The 20,417-nt window shown below is 35.5% G+C and overlaps 3 protein-coding genes and 1 pseudogene across 8 annotated transcripts; 1 reads left to right on the forward strand and 3 right to left on the reverse strand.

Annotated features, from left to right (window-relative positions):
- The first annotated feature begins 5,250 nt into the window (after positions 1 to 5,250).
- LOC141670962 (G-type lectin S-receptor-like serine/threonine-protein kinase At4g27290) lies at positions 5,251 to 7,838 on the forward strand. 6 transcript variants are annotated; one of them, XM_074477026.1, is made up of 7 exons: positions 5,251 to 5,667; positions 5,860 to 5,984; positions 6,059 to 6,225; positions 6,702 to 6,765; positions 6,862 to 7,099; positions 7,222 to 7,326; positions 7,417 to 7,838. In XM_074477026.1, exons 2-6 carry the CDS (start codon positions 5,894 to 5,896, stop codon positions 7,238 to 7,240), a joined length of 579 nt encoding a protein of 192 aa, XP_074333127.1. In that variant the 5' UTR covers positions 5,251 to 5,667; positions 5,860 to 5,893; the 3' UTR covers positions 7,241 to 7,326; positions 7,417 to 7,838. The 6 variants fall into 6 exon arrangements, with proteins under 6 accessions (XP_074333127.1, XP_074333125.1, XP_074333123.1 ...); XM_074477024.1 differs by having other exon boundaries at positions 5,259 to 5,667; positions 6,068 to 6,225; positions 6,555 to 6,765; XM_074477022.1 differs by having other exon boundaries at positions 5,259 to 5,667; positions 5,872 to 5,984; positions 6,555 to 6,765.
- Positions 7,839 to 8,116: 278 nt separating this feature from the next.
- Positions 8,117 to 11,278, reverse strand: LOC141672578 (U-box domain-containing protein 45-like). Its single transcript, XM_074479208.1, has 2 exons — positions 10,756 to 11,278; positions 8,117 to 9,100 (listed from the first exon to the last, which is right to left on the reverse strand). The coding sequence occupies exons 1-2, from the start codon at positions 11,163 to 11,165 to the stop codon at positions 8,254 to 8,256; spliced, it is 1,257 nt and encodes a 418-aa protein (XP_074335309.1). The 5' UTR covers positions 11,166 to 11,278; the 3' UTR covers positions 8,117 to 8,253.
- A 3,870-nt stretch (positions 11,279 to 15,148) lies between these two features.
- Positions 15,149 to 16,183, reverse strand: LOC141673668 (ervatamin-B-like; annotated as a pseudogene).
- Positions 16,184 to 16,558: 375 nt separating this feature from the next.
- LOC141672295 (senescence-specific cysteine protease SAG12-like) lies at positions 16,559 to 18,038 on the reverse strand. The gene is made up of 2 exons (XM_074478864.1): positions 17,495 to 18,038; positions 16,559 to 17,276 (listed from the first exon to the last, which is right to left on the reverse strand). Exons 1-2 carry the CDS (start codon positions 17,979 to 17,981, stop codon positions 16,696 to 16,698), a joined length of 1,068 nt encoding a protein of 355 aa, XP_074334965.1. The 5' UTR covers positions 17,982 to 18,038; the 3' UTR covers positions 16,559 to 16,695.
- Between the last annotated feature and the right edge of the window lie 2,379 nt (positions 18,039 to 20,417).

Genomic DNA, 20,417 nt, shown 5'->3' on the forward strand with positions numbered 1-20,417 from the left:
GTTGAGGGAAATTATAAGTCATGTTGACTACTAAAGGATATGCAGATAGGAAGGCCAATTATAAATATTTCATGCCTTGTAATTTTGTATAAATGAAATGGTGTCAACGGATAACTTAAAGACCTTCAACGGATGAGAAACAAAGCTTCAACGGATGTCTCTAAAGCTTCAACGGATAACATCCTTCAACGGATGAGTGCATCAACGGATAGAGCTTCAACTGCTAACACATCAACGGATAAAGCCATCAACGGATGAAGGCTTCAACGGATGTTCTGTTAAATAGTAGTTGACAAGTGGTAGTTGTACCTACAAACAGAGGCACATGGGTTGACAGAGACAACTGAGATGTGGTAGCCTATTTCAGGAACATCAGAAAAAGCAGCCGTTCTACTCTAGCATAAAGAGGCAATAGTCAACAATGCACTGGAGTAAAATGGAGAAGAAACAAGTGGAGAACTTATTTTATTATTGTACTTTCTATCTTTGTCTTCACTTGTAAACTTGGTGTTATATAAACCAAGTAGCAGCTAGTAATTAGATAGAATTTTTCCAGAGCTGTTTAGAAAAATCTTGAGAAAAATTATCTAGTTTGTACTAGGATGCAGCTGTGATCAACTTCTTGAATCACAGATTTTTTGAAATACCATCTCTGGTGGAACAACAAATCCACCAGAAAAGTTTTTAAGGTCTGTTGTGTTCTGTACTTTTGTGCTTGAATATATATCTATCTGTATTAGCTTAAAGCAATTCACACACTTGTTTATCTTAAACACACAGCCTTTGAAACTGCTCAAAACTTGAAAAAGTTTTGAGATTTACATTCAACCCCCCTTCTGTAAATCTCATTGTTAGTTCACTAGGAATAACACAACTTATGTGAGAAAATGCTCATTTTGTTAATATATTGAAACTGAGAGAAAACATAATTAATACGTGCAGCGTATTTTTCATACTATGCCTTACAAAATATATAGAACTGATAAAACTAACTAATAGAGCTGATGGGCTAGTAAATAGGATTCACTCCCACATTATCTCCATCACTCCAGACTTATTCAAATACTCCTGATACTGCGTAACTCCCAGCTGACCTAGTCTTGGTATAAATAAAACAAAACACATCTTATTTAAATCATAACTTAAATAAATAACCCAAATAATCAATAACTGAATTTAAGATTATTCCTAACAATCACCCCCTTTATCTTAAAATTATGAAGCACTTCTCTTCATTTTTGTGATGCACTTCTCACCACCATCTCTTCATTTTTGTGATGCAGTTCTCACCACTATCAAGTTTGATGCACTTCTTTCTTTGCCAGATGCCCGTATCTTTTGCATTTGAAATATTGTAGCTTTCCATTGTGCCAACAGTCTTTTTCTTCATGACCCATCTTATGACAATGGTTGCATTGAACTTTGTTGCCTGTGCCTTTTGAGGATGAAGCTTTAGCTAATAGGAGTCCCTCATTTTTTCCTCCAATTTCTTCCTCCCTCATTGATCTACTTTGGTCCACGGCGTGGAATGAATTGATCAATTCTGAAATATTTAATTTCGAGAGATCTTTAGTATCTTCAAGTGAGGAAATTTTAGTTTCATACCTCTCGGGAAGAGTCACTAAAAGTTTGTTCACAACTCTTTGACTTGAGAAGTCTCCACCAAGTAATTTGATTTGGTTAACGATGGGCATCAACCTACTCCCATATTCCTTGACGCCTTCATTACTTCTCATTCTCATCATCTCAAACTCTCTCTTGAGGTTCAAAATTTGCATCAGTTAGGTTTGTTGGTTGCCTTCAAATTCTTCCTTAATTTTTGTCCATGCATCTTTAGGAGTATCACAATTCATAATAGTTGTAAAGATCTCTTCCGACACAACCGAATGTAGACATGAAAGTGCATTTGCTTCTCTTGCCACTTCTTCATCATGTTTTTTGATTTGGGCTGCTGTTGGATTTTGTGGAATAGGGATTGGCTCAAAATCACTCTCAATTGCTTCCCACAAACTCATAGCTTTCAAATATTATTTCATTTTGATAGCCCGTGAATTATAATGATCTCCTTTGAATAATGGAATGGAGACTGAGAAGTTGTTTGATACCATGGAATATGAAGGATAATATATATATAGGTGTATGTATAAAAATAACTCACAAGCCCTAGATCATGAGGTTCAGATACCAAATGGACAAAGAAGACATGGCACATTTGATCGAGGGAAAACCACTCCTGTAGAGTTGTGGGTGAGAAGTGCACCCCGGAGAGAAGTACTCCAAAATTATTTTTGATGAGAAGTGCATCAAACTTGATAGTGGCGAGAAGTGCATCACAAAATGAAGAGATGGCGGTGAGAAGTACATCACAAAAATGAAGAGAAGTGCTACATAAATTTAAGATTAAGGGGGTGATTGTTGGAATAATCTTAAATTTAGTTATTAATTATTTGGGTTATTTATATAAGTTATGTTTTAAATAAGATATATTTTGTTTTATATGTACCAAGAGTAGGTTAGCTGGGAGTTACGCAGTATTATGAGTATTTGAATAAGTCTGGAGTGATGGAGATAATGTGGGAGTGGATCCTATTTACTAGCCCTTCAGCTCTGTTAGTTAGTTTTATCAGTTCTATATATTTTGTAAGGCATAACATGAAAAAACTCTGCACGTATTAAATTTGTTTTCTCTCTGTTTCAATATATTAACAATTTATATATTTATATAATTTTGGAACTAATTTTCTACGTAGTTCACCTGCGTGCGAGTGCTTGGATGGATTCCAGCCAAAATCTAATAAAGAATGGGATGTTGACGATTGGTTTAGTGGTTGTGTGAGGAAAGTAACACTGAGTTGCTCACTAGCTCTCTCCTCTTTTTTATGTTGCTCACTTTCATCGGAAATTATCAGGAGTCCAGTGGCGTCAAGACTGGATGGGGTGTTGTGATTCTTTCAGAGTTAGTTGCGATCGTTGCTGCTGGCACCGTCCATCAAGTTTGTATCACTACTTGGAAGAATCTAAAGCAAGAAGGTCCTGAACTTACTGTTCTCCGCAGGGCTACTGTATGAGGTTAACAAGCTTCCATACTGTATGAGCCAAAATAATGGTCTATGTCTATCCAGGACCCGTCTCTCCTACCCAAAGTCTGCCCGGGGTTTAACAGGAAGGTAGGAAACTCCTCAACTATGGCTTGGCAACGGGGAGGCATATTTTCTGGTTCCGGGGAAGAGTTACTCGAAGAATGTTCGGGAAATCTAAAGTGGGGACGGTCAGGTCTGTGTTTCAGGTTAGCTAATTGTTTCTTTCTACCCCTCCTAACCATATAACCCCAGAGTCTATGCCATTTCGGGAAGAAAAAGAAAAGAAAGAAACACAAAAACTACTCAGAAACAGTTAACCTCAAAATCAAAATATCAAATTATATCAGACAACCTATACATACATATATACACCTATAACACATGTTATGAACAGTCATAAAAGCAAAGAACAAACCCAGTTTTGCATAGATTAAAACCCTTATTCGCACATATGTGTAAACCAAAACACAAGCCCAGATTCACTACAAACATCAACTTTTTCTTCGCAAACAAAAGCTATAAATCTAGACAACAAACAACCTGTTTGACTCACCAAAACTCGACACAACAAGAATGAACTGATTCAGATACTTGGGTACACATGCATTCTAAAAATTCAGCCTACAAATATTTGCGAAACAATCATGAAGAAACAAAGAATAGAACGAAGAAAAATTTAGAAACTTACAAGAAAGTAGGAGAATAAGGCGGCTTCGAAGAAAAAGCTCCCAAATCTGACTCAGAGAAAAATTGCAGAAAATTTTCGTGTTTGCAGTTGCGTAAAGTGAAAAGAAATGAGACAAGTGGAGTATTTATAGGCGCAAAGGGAGAAGTAACCCACTCAACCGCCTCGCAATCCGGTCCGTTGATCGAAGACATGTGGCACAATCCTGAGCGTCCAGAAAATAACCGCTGCAGTTAATGATTACATCGCTGTAATTATTTAACAGGCGCGACTTTTGAGGCAAAAAGGGGGGGAAAACTGTAACGTTTCGTGCATATACATATACTTACACACACATTCGTACAAGAAGCTCAACCGCCACCTGACACTCCGGAAAAAGTGCTAAAACAGTACCCACATGTCACATCTGCACCCAGGCCTACCCAAACACAATCCCGGGGACTTGTACCCAGCAACACCCCGGGGTTAGGGGCCATAAATCAAAAGGAAAAATGATAAAATTTTTCCAAGTGTCAAGAACCAAAAGGCCTACCCCAACATAACCCCGGGGACTTGTGCCCAACAACACCCCGGGGTTAGGGGCCACAAATCAAAGGAAAAATGACAAAATTTTGCCCAAGTGTCAAGAACCAAAAGACCTACCCCAACACAACCCCGGGGACTAGTGCACAACAACACCTCGGGGTTAGGGGCCACAAATCAAAGAAAAAATGACAAAAAAAATTCAAGTATCAAGAACCAAAAGGCCTTCCCCAACACAACCCCGGGGACTTGTACCCAACAACACCCCGGGGTTATGGGCCACAAATCAAAGGAAACGTGACAATTTTTCCAAAAGGCCAAGACCCAAAGGGCCTACCCAAACACCGCCAGGGAACTTGTACCCAACGACATCCCGGGGTCATGAGATAAATCAAAGAAGTGACACTTTTTCCAAGACAATTACTCTCCCATCCGGGAAAACCCGCATAAGGGAGTGGGAGGCAAATGATAGGCCAGAAGTAATCAGACCCAGATAAAAGAACAGAGGCCCAAAAGAGATAACACCCCAGGCCCAAGCCAGGGTGGTCCCCGGTGCAACGTGGCACATGACAAAAGAGTCAACTGTCTCATGTTACCCAAAATGGAACAATTGCATCCCAGCCGTTCACGGGTAATCATCCTAAGACAACTCTGATGGAGAAAGGACACCTGACCACACAGTCCATCTGGACCGTCCAACCTATCACCAACCAAAAATGATCAAAGGCCAGGATGAAGAGGTACAAAACCCCAAAAACCCTAAATCTTGGGACCTATAAAAGGCCCCAAAAAGAGGGTTTTAGAGGTTGAAAAATATTTGACTGCTAAACACCTATACACACCCTCTCACATATTTTTTGAATAGCTCCTTTTTCCCTCTTCTTCTTCAAGAAAGCCCATTTCTTATTCTCACACCGGAGTTGCCGCGGGATACAACTCTCTCCGGTTCTGTTTTGCAGAGACCCCTACTTGGCAGGTTAACCACACTCCAACCGCTACGGAAGTTGGGTTTCAGCACGTGTGAGAAAGGAGAAGACCTGAGAAGAAACCGATTTATCAAGATCTACAGATAAAGCAAAGTTTTAGATTGTTAGAGAAAGACCCCAGTATGATTATATATTTAATGCTCCCGTGGAGAAGGATTTGTAAAGCATTCAGGGTTGATATTACCGGATACTCAGCGTTATTGGTTTGACAGGAATATGAATCTTGATGAGTGTACGAGGGCGTGCTTGAAGAATTGCTCGTGTACAGCTTATGCTAGTTCAGATATTAGAGGTAGCGGAAGCGGATGCTTGTTTTGGTTCAATGAACTTGTTGATATTAGAGAGCATAAAGATGGACAGAATCTTTACATAAGATTGTCTGCTTCTGATTCAGGTAAACATTAATCGTCTTCATTTACTACCAGATTTAGTACTGCTGATTGCAACCTCGAATCAGTTACCACATATGGCGGTCTTACACAGTTAGCACTTAAGGTGATTTAGATATCTGTAAGACTCTTACAGATACCTACATTCGTTGTTCCCCTTTTTCGTGGTAGCTAGTAAATTGACATTTTTTTTCTAGCTCAATATGCAGCTAAAGAAGGGAGATCTAAAGTATGGTTCATAATCATCCCAGTGGTGTTGATTTTGACGATGATGTTTGCTGTCTGCCTGTGGATAATCAGGAAGAAAAAGAAGTACACAAAGGTACTCTTTTGGTCTAGAAAATCCTAGATTCCCACCAATATATTTTAGTTTTTACCATTAGCCTTCATATGTAGAAATTGCAGGGATAACGAGGCTGTATGCTAAAAATGTCGGGGAAAATTTGAATGTTGATGAAGACTTAGAGTTGCCACTTTTTGATTTCAAAACTTTAGCTAAAGCCACCAATGGCTTCTCTACAATCTTTAAGCTAGGTGAAGGTGGCTTTGGGTCTGTCTATAAGGTAAATTACCACATTACTGCATGTGTCTAATTTTAGAGAGAGTGGCTCAAGGCCACCCATATTAACAAAAATCATCAGAACAATGTAATTCCTGCTTATATGCTTAAAATAGATATATTATCTGCATGAGTACAGTGCAAATGTGCAGTATGGTAAGGGATATCCCTTTTCACTTAAATTAAAATGAGAGGTGCAATTTGGTGCACTGTTGTCATTCATAGTATGTGGTCTTGCTTTTACGATAAAGCGATTCATAACAGAATATCTTCCATAAGGCCATTTGATTTTGTATCATAAAATGACAATGTCATATTGATATTACATTTTAGGGGGTGCTTGATGAGGGGAAAGAAATAGCTGTAAAAAGGCTATCAAAAGATTCGAGGCAAGGGTTGAAAGAGTTTAAAAATGAAGTTTCATGCATTGCTCAACTTCAGCACAGAAACCTTGTGAAGCTTCTTGGCTGTTCTATGCAGGAAGGAGAAAGAATGTTGGTGTACGAATACATGCCTAATAAAAGCTTAGACTCCTTCATTTTTGGTATATTTTTCCTCTTTCTAATGATATACTCAACTGCACTTTCATCAGATTTGTACTCATTTTGTAGTGTACTAAGTTTAATGAATATTTGAACAGATAAAAACCAAAGCAAGGGACTTGACTGGCATTTGTGCTATGACATCATATATGGAATCACAAGGGGAGTACTCTATCTTCACCAGGATTCCAGGCTGCAGATCATTCTTAGGGATCTCAAAGCCAGCAATGTTCTACTTGATCATGACATGAACCCAAAAATTTCAGATTTTGGGACAGCAAGAATATGTGGAGATATTGAAACTGGAGCGAACACGACTAGAGTAGTTGGAACGTAGTAAGAATCTCAACTATTCTTTAAAAAGTAACGTTTCATGAGCCACAAATTGATATATTATTCGATTTGTTCGTGCAATGGTTACATGTCCCCTGAGTATGCAACTGGTGGAATATTCTCAGCGAAATCCGATGTCTATAGCTTTGGGGTATTGCTGTTAGAAATAGAGTGGGAATAGAATAAATAATTATACTCATTCCAGTACCGATCTTAATCTTCTTGGACATGTAAGTGCCTAGCCCATTATTAAATAAATTTCTAGTTATACTTGATGTTATGCTTTAATAACTGTAATTTTGTTATGCAAATTTTTTTAGGCATGGAGAATTTATACAGATGGCAAAATGTTGGACTTACTAGATGAGGTTCTTGCAGAGTCAAGCCATGGACATGAAATTGAAGTGTTCCGAGCTATTGAAATAGGGTTGTTATGCGTGCAACACTATCCAGCAGATAGGCCAACAATGGCAACTGTGGTACTAATGCTAACTAGTGAGATTTCCCTTCCTCAGCCTAAGGAACCTGGATTTTTCACTGACACGAAACTGCATAAAGGAGCATCTTCATCACCGTCGTCCACTATGTAAGAGTCACAACTATGGTTCCTACATATTATTAACTTTTTTAAGTGCCTCTAGGATTGCTCAATAGCCTTGGTTCTGAGTTTGTTATGTGATCGTCTTGGTGTGTAAAACCCTCAAGTTTATACATGTAATATTAATTATCATTCTAATCTAGACTTACTGTACAGTTGTTGTACCCATCTTTTATCCTCTTTCGCAGATTACATTGTTTTATGCACAATTCTTCAGAATCCGAAGGTGTTGGGAATACTTAGTAAAAAAATCTTATATCTAGATTAAACAGTACTACATTACTAGCAGTTTATCGTTTAATGCAGTATTCAGCATTGGTGTCCAAGTACGTTTTGAAAAGGATTAAAACTACTGGAGTCCGAACTCTTCGTTTTTGACCTAAAACAACTAAATTCACATCAAGAATACTCCAGGATGGAATCAGGACTTGTTAGCATTAATGCTTTATTTCCCATAATTTACAGAGCAAGACATTGAAAAATATAAAATAAAGTTAACCATCTTGTGTTTTTTCGTTGGAAAAATTCTTCGTTTTCCAATGTCAGTATCGAGTTTAATCTAATATGGCAGGCTCTTAGAACTTGAACTAATGACAAAAAACTTAAGCTTAGAAGAGCTTTCATTGCCATTAGCACGACGAGCCATTGATTCCATATTTTTGTATAAACTTTGTTTTACCATGTTTTTCATCACTTTCTTCCCTTCAATCAGGCCTCTTTTATTTTCCGGAGAGCCAGAGGACAATCTTCGCGTTTGAGGTCCCGAATGAGGCCTCATTTTTGTTTGTCGTTCGTCTTTAAACCACTGTAACAATCTCAATGCTCTTTTTTGTGCCAAGGGGCTACTTAACAAGGACATTTCAAGAAGAATAGGAACAATTCCTGCATTTGCCATTTTAAGTCTTTGAACCGAGCTTTGATGTGCTAAAATCATCAAAACATAAGCAGATAATTCTTGGCTTCTTGGCTTATCATCCCATGTCATGACCTCTATCAATCTCTCAGGAACCATTGGATTGCTTTCCAACATTTTTTTCCCCGATAAGGTTACTACTAAGTTTCCTAAGGTTGCAAGAGCTTTTTCTGATGTTTGTCCAACAGAAGACAGGCTCAAGAGAATGTTAAATACTTTATTGGAAGCCAATGTGTTTGCATTGTCTAGCATATTTGAAAGATTGTATAATGTACCTAAACATGATTCTTTTGTGTCAAGACTGGAATTCGAATCTAGAATGGAGATCACGAAAGGAACAATCATCGACGAGTTTATTGGAAATTGGCTGTTGGCTAGGGAAGATATAGACAAGATTAGCTGTGCAAAGTCATGCATTGTTTCTTCATCTAAAACACCGGTATTTTCGGGTAATTTTGACAAGATTCCTGCATCCATTATTAGTGCTTTGTTCCTGAGAAACCAACAAGAATGAAAAGAAAATCAATATGTATGCAAACCCCATGAGCTTGAAACTTAAGTCCATATGAGAAGCAATAATGTAGTGAAGACTTGACTTGAGTTCCCAATGTCCCATTTCTTTGAATCTTAAAAATGTGCACATCACATATAATTATGGGGTTCTCCAATTATGCAGAAAGAGGCTATAACAAAAATCCAAAGAAATAAAAACAGTATGAGATTGATAAGTCAGCACAGCAATATTCTTTGTAAGAGATTTGAAAAATGAGGGTTATAATGGAAGGTCAACAATTGTTGTTTATCATGTTGATAATTTTTTAATTTAGACTGTATGTTAACAACTATAATAAAATCAGAAGAATTATAAAAAGAAGTAGATGATTGACAGATAATGCATTTAAATAAATAACTTGTCTGCCAAACTAGTGATTAGCCAACTACAAGTTCTCTTCATCCTTGTGGAGTTTAGTGGACAGTCAGCGCACCTCATGCTCCTTATTTTTCATGTATTATAGGTTCATCCTTTAAATAATTATTAGTATTTGTCTTGGCTGAGATCGTTGAAGAAATGCTTCTCATTCGCATTTCTTGAAATGATATTTGCTAAGTATTTTATAGTAGGTTTCTGTTTGATTTTTTGTCTTGTTACTCCAAAAAGTCTAAATCAGTAACATACATATTCATGACTTATGAAGCAATAAGGATGGAGGATAGTGATGTCCCTCCCATTCTGGATATTAAGTTTGAAGATAAAACTTCAAATAGACCTGACTACCAACTACCGTATCAAACTCTTAATCAAATCAATGACAGCAACTAGAATTTCAAAACAGACGGAACTCAAAATAATCATCATCAAAATATGGAGTTGAAGAAAAAAGTAAAATAAATTTTCAGGAACTTCAGTTTAAGTTAGCTCACTTGATTCAGTACAGGGAAAAGAGTTTGCAAAGTCTGGCTTCTGGAAGTACAGTAATAAACAAGGGGAATATTTGGAGTACAGTAAATTTCATTTGGGAAGATATGAAAGGTAGGAAAACGATGGTACAAAAGTCAGGTTAAGCGGACCCAGTATAGAATCTTGTACAAGCACAAAAAACCAAGACTCTGCAGATGTGGATTGAAATCTAAATCCAAGTTGAGACCATACCTCTCTTTTGAAGGCATTTAATGTTTCTTTTTCCTTTTTTTTTACTTTAATGTTAAGAAGTCTAAAAACAATTAGCTGTACAAAAAGCTTTACTTGTTGAAAATCTAAATTACAGCAGAATGAATATAATGTTATGTGAGAGGCACAAGTGGATAGCTCAAATACTAAGCGTCTATCTCTTGTCACCTAATATCCTCATGTCCTAATTTTGATTTTTTAGCGATTTCTTAAAACAGATACAGTTTGTAAAATTTATAAGCCTAAATAAAAAAAAACACATGATGGAATAATAAATAAGTTGTCATTCCACTTGAGTCTTCGTATACCAGAATTATGTAGAGCTCACCTACATTAACATGAATTGTAGAATTTCTAATAAAAGATACTCCAATCACATCCTATAGTTACAAGTTGTTAATTTTTAGAATTGTAATAACATGTTGTAATGAACTTGTATTACTACTTTTCACAGATAAAATACTAGAAATAGAACTTACGTGTAAGTGCCATTAGCAAGTTCAATAAGCGCTTCAACTGCCAGCCTCTGTCTGGCCACCACTTCTGATCCAGCCATTGCAACTAGTGGCGGGATCACGCCTAGCTCCGCCATGAATTTTCGCCTATTCAGCCCTTCCTCGGCGAGTTTTTTAATATCTTTAGCAGCCATTTCCATCTCTTCGCAGCTACCAAAGTGAAGTTTTTTTACTGCGGTTTGTAGGACCACCATCTCTTGTTCTTTCTTTTCTTCTTCTTGATCCTTTATGTATGCAACTTCTGACATAATATTTGACGGATCAGACGGTTCATGTAGCGTGATGGAGCTCTTGAGGTTCAAGAACCGTCGGATTTGAGTAAAGAAACGTAGCTTTGTGATAGCCGAGTGCCATGTTGAAGTATGATCAGACATTTTCAAGAGAGAGAGAGAGATTGATATCTCTATAGGGTGCTCTTGGTTATTTATACAAGTCACGTTTTCTAGGCTAATTTTAAAAGAGAGAAAACGAGAGAAATGAGCTTACAGAATCTGACAAAAATGGAAGAAGACTTTGAGGGTAATAACATAGAGAGCACATGCCGGACTCATGATGACAGTGTCTCTAATAAATGGGGTCTATTGATCACTTAAATTATTAAATAATCAAAATTTCTAAAACCTTAACGTGTGAGAAAAAGCTGATATTATATTATTCAAAATAAATATTGCATGTACATGGAAACATTATCTCGAATTAAAATGCAAAGTATTGTATTATGTGTGGCGTTTGTTAACTGTTAGGCATTGGCGCAATAAGCAATCAAATTTCAAGATGCAAAGTAGTAAAGTTGACTTAAGTTAGGTTGCCGAATGCACTCAAAGTCCCAAAAATTGTAGCCTATTCAAATGTTGTTGCTTATATAGTCAGTCGCCAAGGACTCTTCAGACACTTTTAACCTTTTCTACATGCACCATATTCCGCAGCACATAATAATCGAAGTCAGCTTATTGATATCTTAACACACTTGGAAAACTTATACAATTACTGTGTTTTATGTTTTGCTTTAGAATCACTTCATCCCAGATTTCTCCAAATTTCAGTTTACGGGAGTGTAGAAGATCGAGAAAGATCACACGGTTATCAGTTATCACTCTTCTCGATGCTTCCTTTGCGTTTAAGAAGCCCTATATGTTTGTTTAATACACAAAACATGAAGTTTCAAAATCTCAATTTTACTTTATTAATGTGATCTGTTGATTTGATCAAGAACCATGCACATTATACTAACTAACAATAGTGCTGAAGTTGTATGCATCATCTTCTATCGAGAGATTATTTACGAAGTGGCGAATTTATAATTAATGTGGATGCATACACGAAGTATGAGTGTCAGGGAGTTACACGTGAGTCTGTGACACAGTACATGCAACAAAATTCAGTTATCAGGTATATGATGATACGATATGGATTGCAGCACTTATTATGATCCTTTATCGACGCTCTATCAACTGGAAAATGAAGATAGACAGCTCATACAATCAATGGATTTGAATCTATAGACGCTATAGCTTTCTGTATCAACTGTGTGATGAAAATTTCTTGCTAGACATCTCATACAATCAATTGTTTCGAATCTGTTTAAGAAGTACAAATGCACATTATAGTATAAGAGTGAGTACAGAAGTATAATTAGATTATAATACTGAATCCACTATTATGTTGGGACACCATCTTTCTGCTGCTGTATCAGTTCTTCTGTAATTAGTAATTACACATGTACACGAGGATTCTGATTTCCATGGCAGGGTACTAATAAGAATCATTCACTCATAACCAAATGTTCATTAGCTGCTATAAACACCTCCAGTTTTTCAAAAGTTTCCCAGACATTTTTTTTAATTCAGAAAGCCAATTAAGGTTTTCTAATAGGCTATTGCTTGGAATTCACATCTTAGAGTTAACATGATATAACTGGTTTCCTAAACGGAAACAGCCATCTAATTCCACATGATACTTTAAAATCTTCCTTGTGACATTTTTTTTTCCGATTCACTTCTAGATAATACTTTAAAATCTTCCTTGTGACATTTTTTTTTCCGATTCACTTCTAGATTCTGCACTTTCAAGCTCTGTTGTATCAATGACCAGGAAGAGATTCTGCACTTTCAAGCTAAATTGTATCAATGACTAAGAATGTGGAAAGCGGTAATATAAGTCAGGTTAATGGAGATGCCACTAAATAAATAAAAGCAGGGGAGCTTGACCATTAGTACTACTGGATCAGGATATAATTTTCCTCCTTATAACCAACAATAGCCAAACTAAAAGTGGATTGAAATATTCAAGTGATAGCAATGTCCATTACCATCACATATGACTAATATGTTGATCTTTTCTAAGACTGCAAGTCAATTAACGAGTCCAAGGAAAACAATGTTTGCCAGGATTTCTTAGCTGACTCGTTACAATGTTCTACAGAGAATTAGTAAATTTCATTGAACGGGCTATAATTTCTATCGAGAATTAACAATTTGAAAGAAATGTATTTGATTGTTATTTTCGTTGATGTGAGGTAATGAACACCCTGCAATTTCCACGAAGGATGAAAAAGTTCAAAGGTTAGACCACTAAAAGTGCTTGCAGCATAGGTTTGTGCAAGTATTGCTTTTTGAGGCTTTTTCTGTTTCTCTTTCTTTTGCGGTTATGGTCAATTACATAAATTTAAATATCCTCGCATGGATATCTTCACTGAGACTTAGACACTCGATCTCATATCAGCATACAGAGAAGGCTGGGCACAATTTGCACTTGCTACCCTCTAGGTTAACTATAGTTTAAGCTGCTGCTCAAGTTGGGTTGGATAGACTTTTTGTTTTTGCAAGGAGATGAAGGCACAATTTGGACTTTGCATTAATAATGATTATATAAATCTCCCCAGAAGATATAGAAGACTACTGTCGTTGTTGAGGTATCTAATGTGCCAACTCCATAGGAACCCTAATCTACTAGTCTACTATGTTCTCAGCACTATATATATGAACTTGTAAAAATTCTTGGAAATATTCAAGGATTGAGAAAGTATTTGAGATTTGCACTTAAACGCCCGAACTACAATTCATAACTGTGCTGTAGTGCTCAGAGGAAAGGAGTCTGAATTGCCGCAAAAAGGAATTTTACATAAAATCAATAATTTGATGGACCAATTTTGAGGCGGAATTAAATAATTAAAGATGCCCCAGCCGCGAATAAAATCTGGTGATTAAGGAGGACAACTGGTGCTTGAATGTCAATTATTTATGATCTTTATCTACATCTCCAAATTGCCAAAGAAACAGTACTTAGCTTAGAGACATCATAAGTAACTGAAGCTGCTAAAGAGTACCAAGTGCAATAGCAAGTTGTAAATATAATAGAATACAAATAATTACATGTCCAGTGTAGTAAATTCGCCCACAGCCACAAAGGTGGCTAATTGCTGGCCCAAAGTTTTATGAGTTGAATGCAGAATGCAGATATAGCAATGGCAAAACAGAAAGATCACTGTCACTGCACAGTTCTATCTTTGTCGATGAAAACTTTCCTATTTTAGTAATTAAAAAGCTTTTCGGCTATAAAACCATGTTGTGCATAATGACTGGAGAAAAAGGTAAGATGGTAGTAAATAAGTAATATGCAGACCAAATAAATTAGGTGCATTTTGATGATAGTCAGAGCTCAATTTAGATGTTCAGATTCTTAATACATTGCAGGTTGAACTAATGTCTGCACAAAACTTTTACTATGGTCAAGTTCTCATTATTTTAATAGCAAATGAACGGGTATCCCATGTATACGCCAACAAGAAGATTAATTCATGAAGATAGTTTATCCCTCTGCTTTACTCATACTTAAAATTACCTTTCCAGTAGAGGGTTTATCAGAAAGAGAATACTTTTAATTATAACACCAGCTTGATTATCTCATGAACTTCAGAACATGCAGCAGGATTGATATTAGTAGCACCGGTGTAATTCATGATATTTTGTTTTCTGTTTGCGTGAAGAGAATTGAAGAAAACTTAAAGATAATTAGTGATTCATTGCACTGTGTGCACATCATATTGGCCACGAAAATAGTCTAGTTTTATGTTCAGTTTGTCACTTTTGCCTATATGTTGCTCAATGTCACAGGATACATAAAATGACTGTTCCGTTGAGCAATATTTTTAAAGCAGTTGGCCTGCTTATAGATTCCTAGTAACTGCATCTATGGTATGACTTTCATAACTGATTTTACCAAGGAAAAAAAACACTTGATTCCAACAACTTTAATATTCAAGATATTCTAGCGGTGCTTAAACTCAGCTTAATGGAAGAATATCAACCGTTTTCTGCTAATTATGTAGAGATAATATGTCTGTCCACTAATTATGCTTTTAAATGGTAGGAAAAGATGCATCTGTGGCAATACCACAAATGCCTTGAGGATCAGCAACATCTCTAATGAAGTATCCATATCCTCCCTCACCCCATCATGTGCCCCACGAATTCTTCACAATCCAATACTTGTTTCCATTACCATTTGGACCATAGCCAACAATTGTAATCGCATGGTCACATTGTGTACCACACTCTGCATTAAATACACCTCCCGAGTAAAATCTGAATCGGTAATCGCTACTGTCAACAGCAACTGAAATGGGTTGATTTGCCACCGCATTCAACAAATCAGCTTCACTGTTTTGGGGCACATTTTGAAATCCATTTATTCTAACGGCTGCTTGATTTGCAGCGCTGCTTTGGCACGTACCTTGTTTGCTATGGTAAGGATAGTTTGATTCTGGGGTGATACCATTGTTTTGTTGTATAAAAGTAAATACATTCTGCATGCTACCCTTGTTGCAACCATGATCATACTGGTCACACTCTACAATTTCTTGCTCAGACAATGAAATCAGCTTTCCTTGCTTTATATATGTAATGCCTTCCACAGCTGCAACTGCTGAAAATGCATAGCAGCTACCTATATATAACCTCAAAAATTAGCCGCTTGATCACAATAACATAATCATTCAGAATTTATAAATTTAACGATAATTAACTTAAGAACTTACCACATTGTCCCTGTTCTTTCACGGGAGTGACCGCCCCTTTGTCTCTCCAGTCAATGCTACTTGGAACGGAATCTAATGAGTAGAGTGTCTGAAAAGGTTCAAATGGTACAATTTATAGGTAAAGATGTAGAGTTATATGTTTTAGCCTAAATTTATTACTTCATTAATTCTTAAACGTGTAATCAGTTACTTCTGTGTTTGCTGAACTAACATAAATTTATATGTTTCCTCTGTATGTTTCACCCTCTCAGAGATTTGACATCTATTAATGCAAATAAACGGTAAATGAACTAAAATGACTAAATGAGTAGCAGCTATAAGTGACTTAACTTGTTGCTTTGCCACAGCTGTGTTCATAATTTTGATTTGCAGCGGGCCGCAGCATTGATCATAGTTTTGATTTGGGACGACAATAGTGTTTTGTTGCATGCAATTAATCACTCTAATAATAGTATTAGCTTTCCATGATTTCCGTAATGGCAATGCCTTGTACGGCTGCAACTGCTTAGAAGCGGCTACCTGATTTGGAGCGACACTATTGTCTTACAGTATGAAATTAATAATGCGGATAATGATATTAGGTTTCGATAATTCTGTAATGGCAATGCTACTGCTGCAATGTGAAGGCAACTCCATGTAAGGCTGTAACTTATTTTATATACAGTCCTTATCAATTCCACGATCTCTAGCTAATTTTTTAAGCTAAACAAATCAACAATCAACGCGAAAAGAAACATCAAACAAACTAATAACTAATTATTAGATAATAAGCCTGTTAAGGCCCATACTGCTAGCTACAATTGAAAGACCTATAAGACCTTAGTCTAGATTAACTGCCACAAGGAAAAACTTGTAAATTCTAGGTCCTTTCAAATAGTAGGGTACGAAGGATAAGTGGCTAAGCCACAAAGGCCACCAGAATCAGCGACATCTCTGGCCAGGTATATGTATCCATTTTCTCCCCATCCGGTGCCCCAAGAGTTTTTCGCAATCCAATACTTACGTCCATTGTTTGTTGTGCCGTAGCCAACAATTGTAACCGCATGGTCGGTGTTCGTCCTGCATTGCATATTCATAATACCATTGTTATAATATCTGAAGTAATAATCACCACCAGCTATAGCAACTGAAATGGGCTGATTCGCCACTGCTTTAAGCATATCAGTTTCGCTGTTTTGTGGCACATCTTCGTATCCATTGATCCGAACAGCTGGATATGACGCAGCATTTTGGCAGTACCCTTGCTGGGCCTGATATGGGTAATTTGATTCGGTGGTGAGGCCATTACTCCTTATGAACTCATAAGTGTTGTCCATCATACCTCCACCACAATGGTAGCTTGTTTGCTGACAGTCTACTATCTCTTGTTCGGATAGTGAAACTAGTTGTCCGCTTGTAATTGCATTAATACTTTCTACAGCAGCGACTGATGCAAATGCAAAGCAGGAACCTATTCACATAAATTCATAAAACCACTTAAAAACATAAATTTATTGGGTTAACTATCAAAGTGGTTAATTTATTATAACTAAACAAAACCAAACTAACTTTAACGGAGGAAACCAAACATACATACTCGATATGTCCAACTCCTTATAAGGTCCAACAAATTATTAATATAATGCACCGCAGTAGAACAAGTAAAAGAACAGAGATTTAAACACTCACCACACTGTCCTTGATATTTCACTGGTGTGACTACGCCTCTGTCTCGCCAGTCCACACTCTCCGGAACACTTTGTACATTGGCATACCTAAAATATCGTCGTCCATAGTCCCCATAATTTTCCGGCATCACCGTAGCATCCGAAAACGGTGTTGTTTGCACGCTTCTATTGTAACCAGTGGCATGAAAAGTCCGAAACTCATCATCTGTCAAATCTGCAAAATGATTAACAGCTAATTTAAATCCTTTATCTTCACCGTTATTAAAAGCCTCTATACGCTCCACATTGTCCTTAAAAATCCGAAACCTCCTTTCTTTTTCGGCCAAATCTTTGTAAACGCGGCCATGCTGAAATATCCACTTTTCATGCCTTTCTAACATGGTTTTCTCGGGGTGCGGTGCGGATCGAGAGGATGAAACTTCATAGGGCAAAAGAAGTCCCATGAACAACAAGAAAAGGATCATGCACAAGGCATTATGGGAAGCCATAGCAGTATACTTAAACAGATTGAACTAGAAATATTTAGCAAATGATGCTTGAGCAGCAGCATATGCATGAGGTTCAATTTATAGGAAGATTAAGATTAGTATTATCTTCTTTTTTTCTCCTGATATGGTGGGAATCTATAGACTAAATCCAAGTATATCTATAGTTTTTCTTAATTATCTTTAACAATTTAGGATGGATATGAAGAAAAGTATAACAAATTTGGGTTGAGAAGACTGCATGACTGGCGTGGACTTGTAACTGTCCTAGTATCTCGATCGGCTGAATCGGGCTAACCGTTCGCTTCCTTCGTATGTGTAATCAAACAAAAAATACTACCTCTCTAATCCCATTCCAATTTACTAGTTTTTCATGTACCGTGTGATGCAATGCTTTATTATATATATTATTATAATTGTTTTTTATTTTAAGCCAACTAGTTTGATAAGCCTAGCGAAGCCCCAAAATAAAAAAATAAGATTTAATTATTATTTGTATAAAAATTGAATCAGCTTATAATAATCCTTGTGAAACATATATTAAATAAATAAATAAATGCTGTTAATTAACATAGTTAAAAGAAATCGAAGTGAAGTGAATCGTATTTTGTTTTATTAATATGACTTATAAATCTAGTTATAGTTCTGGTTATGCATCTAATTATTTTAGTTGTTATATTTTTTTTTGTAGGAATTTTACTTTGCTATATTAATATAACATGTAAACTTTTATTAATACGATTGTTTAAAAGTAAATCGACGCTTGGATAAAAATTAACCAATAGAAATTAATGTGAAAACGATGTATACGGAGAGAGTATAAGTCAATTCGTGTTATTTGAGATTTAATTTATATAAAATTTTAGAAGAAGTTATATAATTTTTCTAGTAAGTACCAAGATTTGGTAATTTTGTGGTCTAATTGAACATAATTTCGCTTATTAGTATAGATAGTTGATAACATGTGCGAAGCAGATTAAAATATCGAATTATTATTTGTAGTGCGAAACACTGATCAAAATTCATATATTATTATTAAATATTAAATTGATACTTGTAAAGAATAATTATTTAGTTAAAAAGAATCAAATTAGATATGAAATTTTCTATAATAATTCTAGTTTTGAATTTTTTACTTGTTATAAAAATCTAACATATTAGTTTTATTTTTGTGAAAAAAGAGGGGATAAATATCTCTTCATCACAGATTCGAATCCCACGGGAGGAGAATTTATGATTATAACTCATGAGTTAGAGAATGTCCCTTAAATGCGGTTTACCTTCGTTCACGTGATTTGCAGACTATTACGTGGGTAGCGGCTGCGGGTTCCTACGATAAAAAAAATTGTATACTCCCTTCGTCCTAGTGCATTATTTACGTTACTTTTCGGCACGCTTTTCAATGCTCGTTTAAAGTATTATTTTATAATATATTTTTTTTTGAATAAAACTTTTATGTTTAAATTTTTATTCAAATTTTTTTTTTAAGAAACATTATGAAACTATACTTTATAGAAGTCTCAAAATACGTGCCGAATAATAACGTAAACATCCAGTCGGACGGAGGGAGTAATATTTTATGAACGAATGTTTTGTTGTTTTAGATAATTTACTTAATTAATATTATTTGATAAATAACTTATAATTAACTTTTTCAATATAGCTTATTTCATATTACTTAATTATTAGTAAAAAATATTTTTTAAACTAAAAGCAAATTGACGCTTAAATGAATACTAACTAATAGAAAATAAAGTTTAAAGAGAATAGAACCAAAATTTGGTTTTTTTACTTACTTTTGTACTCCAATAAAATATGATTTCTCTTACAGAGTATAAATTTTAAATAACTTATGATCCAAATATTGCTTATTTTAGATCATTTAATATTAAATAATATTATCTTATCATTATTTTATAATTTGCTTTTTTCAATATAGTTTGTTTAATATTAATTAGTTACTAGTAAAAATTATTTTTCAAATTAAAAGTAAATAGACATTTGAATAAATACTAATTAATAAAAACTAAATTTAGATAGAGTAGAAGTTTAAGCAAATACCAAAATTTGGTATTTTGATATTTCGGTACTTTTGTGCACCAATAAACATGATTTCGATTATTAATAAAGAGTATAGTCCGATAATAGTACTTTTTTTTATCATGACTGAGCGAGATGGTAAGTAATTTAATCCTGTTAACCTTATTTATTTTAATTTTATTTTACATTTTTTGCATAAAATTTCACGTTTTTCAAATTTTAAAAGTAATAACTTGTATAGTTTTCACTCTAATTTTAATATACTTTATCTTCAAATCTTAGTCACAATTTTTACAATTAAATGTATAGTTTAACATTATCTTTAATTTCTATTTAATTTATTTAAAATTTTTACCATTAATATTAATTCTAAAATGACAAACATGTACTTGACGACCA

This window comes from Apium graveolens, chromosome 7, assembly GCF_009905375.1.
Source record: "Apium graveolens cultivar Ventura chromosome 7, ASM990537v1, whole genome shotgun sequence".
NCBI classification, from domain to species: domain Eukaryota; kingdom Viridiplantae; phylum Streptophyta; class Magnoliopsida; order Apiales; family Apiaceae; genus Apium; species Apium graveolens.

Excerpts from the sequence above, each read along its gene's own strand:
- LOC141672578 (XM_074479208.1), bottom strand. The coding sequence starts at position 11,165 with ATGTCTGATCATACTTCAACATGGCACTCGGCTATCACAAAGCTACGT. Across the intron at positions 9,101-10,755 it reads CTTGCTAATGGCACTTACAC|GAACAAAGCACTAATAATGG; the intron begins GTAAGTTCTATT and ends TTGGTTTCTCAG.
- LOC141670962 (XM_074477022.1), top strand. The coding sequence starts at position 5,894 with ATGGTTCATAATCATCCCAGTGGTGTTGATTTTGACGATGATGTTTGC. Across the intron at positions 5,985-6,058 it reads AGAAAAAGAAGTACACAAAG|AAATTGCAGGGATAACGAGG; the intron begins GTACTCTTTTGG and ends CTTCATATGTAG. Across the intron at positions 6,766-6,861 it reads CTTAGACTCCTTCATTTTTG|ATAAAAACCAAAGCAAGGGA; the intron begins GTATATTTTTCC and ends ATATTTGAACAG.
- LOC141672295 (XM_074478864.1), bottom strand. The coding sequence starts at position 17,981 with ATGGCTTCCCATAATGCCTTGTGCATGATCCTTTTCTTGTTGTTCATG. Across the intron at positions 17,277-17,494 it reads GAAATATCAAGGACAGTGTG|GTTCCTGCTTTGCATTTGCA; the intron begins GTGAGTGTTTAA and ends TTATGTGAATAG.